Source organism: Spinacia oleracea, chromosome 6 (assembly GCF_020520425.1).
Source record: "Spinacia oleracea cultivar Varoflay chromosome 6, BTI_SOV_V1, whole genome shotgun sequence".
NCBI classification, from domain to species: domain Eukaryota; kingdom Viridiplantae; phylum Streptophyta; class Magnoliopsida; order Caryophyllales; family Amaranthaceae; genus Spinacia; species Spinacia oleracea.
In genome coordinates this window covers 79,486,364-79,490,693 of record NC_079492.1, presented here as the reverse complement: position 1 = coordinate 79,490,693, position 4,330 = coordinate 79,486,364, and the positions used below count along the sequence as shown (strand labels likewise).

The window sequence follows — 4,330 nt, the reverse complement described above, 5'->3', positions numbered from 1 at the left end:
AAACTGAAATATGGTTCTTGACGGAAATATAAATATTATTCACCTGACCCACAACTTATTCTGTTTCTTACACTAGGGCCAACGATGCTTCAAAACTGTAGCTTTGTTCCAAATTTTAAGCTCCTACAGATTCTACCCACCCCAACTCTTAGGAAAACAAAGCTTCTCCTAGGAAACATGAGCTTTTTTGGAGTTAGCATTAGATCCAGTCCAAAAAAAGCACATACAGAGCCTCTAAATCTCCTTCATAATCTTCCTAGGCATCACAAATATCTTGCACCAGTATAACTGGATACCAAACAGGATAGATTTCACCAATTGTAGTCTACCGACAAAAGATAACAGCCTAGCTGCCCAACTCTTAATTCTGGCCACAGTGTTTTCAATAAGGGGTTTAAAATCAGTAAAGCTCAACCCCCTTGTAGTGAGAGGAACTCCAAGGTACTTAAAAGGAAAAGTTCCTTTAGGAATCCCAATAGTTGCCATAATATGATCTGCTACATAACTAGAAATACCAGCAAGGTAAACTTCACTTTTATGGAGATTAGCCTCCTGACTTGAGGCTGTTGAAAACTTTTTGAAAGTAGAAAAAATAGCCTTCACAAATCCTTCATCTACTCTTGCAAACAACAACAAATCATCAAAAAACATCATGTGAGTCAACCCAACTCTTTTATATCTAGGGTGATAAGCAAAATCAAGATTCTAAACCAAAGAGTCTAGACATCTAGAAGGATATTCCATTCCCATTGCAAAGAGATAAGGTGATATAGGGTTACCCTGTCTTAACCCCTTTTTAGCAGGAATAAGAGTTGTGGGGAAGCCATTGATCAGAATAGAGTATGACACTATCTGAAGGCACTACATCACCCAACCAACGAATTTTGCAGGGAAACCAAATTCAGCAAGCATAGACCTCAAGAAAGGCCACTTCAGAGAGTTATAGGCTTTCTTTAAGTCCACTTTGATCATGCACCTAGGAGACACATGAAGGAAATAATGCCCTTGGTCCAAGTACGCATTTAATGCTAAGTCTAATAAAAGAGGTTCAGTATTAATTAACAAGTTAATAATTCATTGACATCAAGTGAACTGAATGCCTAGCTAGAGGCCGCTTCAGTTCAAGTGGAATTAATAATATTAATCCACAACTTACTCTTGACTGAACCTGTAGGGTCACACAAATAGTACGTGAACGGATCAAGTATTTAAATGAATATATTATTCATTAAGTACTCCATGTATGAACTTTCGGAAACGACGGATCTCGGTTCCAGTGGGAGCTGAAATCGTCAAAAGGAAAAATAAAGAATACTCCGTAAATGATGATATTGCCAGAAACGGAAATATGGTTCATGAAGGAAATATAAATATCATTCAAGTCGTAGATGTTGCCGGAAACAGAAACATGGCTCGTATCGGAAAATATTATCGGAAATAGAAATATTGCCGGAATCGGAAATATTGTCGGAAAAGGAAATTATTTCTGGAATCAGAAATATTAACGGAAACGTAAATGTTTGTTCGAAACGGAAATGAATTCATGAATCGGAAAACGAATCGGAAGCTCGACGAGCGACAAGCTAGTAAGCGAGCCGACCCATCGCTCGACAAGCAAGGCTGCACCATGGGCCACGCCCTGCGAGCAAGGCAACAACCATGGGCCGCGCCAAGCTGCAAGAAAAGCAGCAGCTCATGGGCCGCGCCAAGCTTTGAGCAAGGCAGCAGCACATGGGCCGCGCTAAGCTGCGAAGCAAGGTAGCAGCTCATGGGCCGCGCCCAGCAAGCAACGACTGCAGGCCTGCCGAGGCTCCCCAACGCACTGGGACGAGGCAGCACGCACACCAACGTGGTTCGTTGTGGCTGCGTTGGGTTGTTTCGTCTTGGGCTCCAAGAAATATCTGATTGCTTAATTACCAAGTTACCTTGGATTAAGTATTCTTAGTCTTACTGGAATTCAAATAATTAAGAGTTTTATTAATGTTGCAATTCTAATTGAATAAGAATTTCAATCCTAGTAGGGTTGGTAATTCTATTCCTAGTAAGACTCAAATTCCTTATTTCCTACACTATAAATATGAGGCTAGCCCCTCACAATTATACACATCAATTAAATTGAAAATCATATTCTTTATTCCCATTGTGTTCAAGGGAGAACATAATACAAGCCTAACCCGAATACATAAAACCTTAAGTAAAATCCTAGTTGGTTGAACCTAAGGCGGATCCGAACGTGCTGTGGACTTTCTACGGAGGGGAAACAGTTGGGGCTCTAAAGACTTGTTATTGTTCGGTTTGGGAGCAGCTAGGGAAGGCACGCATCACATTGTATGTCACATAAATTATGCTAATTGACTATGTGACAATTAATTTGGATTCTGACTTTATGGTTTTTCCGCATGAATTATATTATTGTATTATTCATAACCAAAAAACATATACTTTCTTGAATAACACTTAACTAGTTCATAGGATAGCAAAATGTTATCAGAGATAACCCTTCCAGGAATAAACCAAGACTGAGCACAATTCACCATATCATCAATGACAGCTTGCATTCTGGCAGTAAGAATTTTGGAGATCAGCTTGTACACGACAGAACAACAAGCAATAGGTCTAAAATCTTTCACTCGCTTTAGAATTATGAAGTTTAGTAATGAGAGTGATTGATGTGTTGTTAATCTGCTTTAACATCACCCTAGTCCTAAAAAAGTCCTTCACTGCCTCATAAATGTCTAATTTGACTATATTCCAAGCTTTGAGGAAAAACAAACTGTCTAAACCATCTAACCCTTGAGCTTTGATGATGTCAATATCTTTGAGGGCATTATCAATCTCTACATCAAGAACAGGCTGCACCCACCTTTCAGCAGCATCAAAAGTTAGTTGCTTCCCCTTCCTCACAATGTTCACATCAATACTCTCCAGAGTAGAAGCAGCAGTACCAATCAGACTCTTGTAAAAACTACTAACCTCCTCTTTGATTTCCTCAATAGTTGTCAATTTTTTCCTTGAGTGATCATAAGTACATCAATGCTATTCTTTGAGTGCCTTTCTTTCATTGCACTAAATAAGAATTTTGTGTTGGAGTCTCCAACTTTAAGCCACATAATTCTTGATTTCTTCTTATAAGCACACTCTTGAATCTGCAAGAACTTCATGAGTTTCTCACTATGAATCTTCTCACTAGTTTGCAGGGATGAATCAGTAAGAGTGGCTGCCAGTTGTAACTGAACACTAGCTAATTCTCCCCTTATCAGCTCAATTCTGTCATCTAATTTTGCAAATTCTTTATGATGCAGGTTTTTCAATCCGTGGTTTACTGCTTTTAATTTACTCCATACTCTCAACATGGCAGTTCCATGACACTGAACTTCCCATCCCTTTTTAACTACTGAAAGAAAACTATCATGCTCAGCCATGTAATTAAAAAACTTGAAAGGCCTACTTCCTCCCCCCACATGAGACTTACAAGTCATCACCAGAGGTGAGTGATCAGATAAACCAGGGTTCACATAGTCTATAATTGCATCAGTGAAGGTACTATGCCAGTCAATATTACCAAATGCCATGTCTATCCTAGAGCTTATCCTTAAATCTCCTTGCCCCTTATTACTCCAAGAGTAAAAATTCCCACAACTCTTCAGTTCTGTTAGGTTGGAATTATCAACACAAGCCTCAAAATCCCTTGTTTCAGCATCAGTTACTGCATTTCCATTATGCCTTTCATTAGGGAGGAGAACTGAATTAAAATCTCCCATAACTAGCCAATTACTTGTGATATTCTGACTCAAGACAGCTACATCCCTCCACATAGGTCTCCTAGTATCCACAATATGCATTCCATATATTGCAGTAAAGAAAGTGCTAAACTACCCATTTTTCAAAGAAACTGAACCATGAAGGAGGTACCCAGTCTTCTGCAAAATATGAACAGTTACAAGGTTATGCTTCCACCCTATCCAAATCCTCCCCCTTGGAGAATACTCATAGTTCATTATCCACTTCCAGCAATTCCCCAGCTTCTTCTGAACCTTTAGACTATTTTTCCCCTTTATTTTAGCTCAAGCAAAGCAACTACGCAAATATTATTCTAAGCTAAGAACTTTTTTATTTCAGCTACTTCAATAGGGTCATTCATACCCCTAACATTCCATGTGCATATATTCATGTTTGATCTACAACTGAATCCAACACAGAACCCCACCATCATTAGCAACCCCAGCAGGTCCCAACATAGAACCCCCACCTTCATTAGCAACCCCAACAGATCCCACATGCACTTGAGCCAACCCAACAATCTGCACTGGAGTTCTAACTTCCCTATTTC

General features: G+C 39.4%; 1 protein-coding gene across 1 annotated transcript; it reads right to left on the bottom strand.

The window, feature by feature from the left end:
• Nucleotides 1-234: 234 nt before the first annotated feature.
• Nucleotides 235-3,842, bottom strand: LOC130463298 (uncharacterized). Its single transcript, XM_056832387.1, has 4 exons — nt 3,052-3,842; nt 2,698-3,010; nt 2,443-2,585; nt 235-619 (listed from the first exon to the last, which is right to left on the bottom strand). Exons 1-4 carry the CDS (start codon nt 3,840-3,842, stop codon nt 235-237), a joined length of 1,632 nt encoding a protein of 543 aa, XP_056688365.1.
• Nucleotides 3,843-4,330: the final 488 nt, after the last annotated feature.

Excerpts from the sequence above, each read along its gene's own strand:
- LOC130463298 (XM_056832387.1), bottom strand. The coding sequence starts at position 3,842 with ATGCATATTGTGGATACTAGGAGACCTATGTGGAGGGATGTAGCTGTC. Across the intron at positions 2,586-2,697 it reads AGGACTTTTTTAGGACTAGG|CTGATCTCCAAAATTCTTAC; the intron begins GTGATGTTAAAG and ends GTCGTGTACAAG. Across the intron at positions 620-2,442 it reads GTTAAGTGTTATTCAAGAAA|AGTAGATGAAGGATTTGTGA; the intron begins GTATATGTTTTT and ends GTTGTTTGCAAG.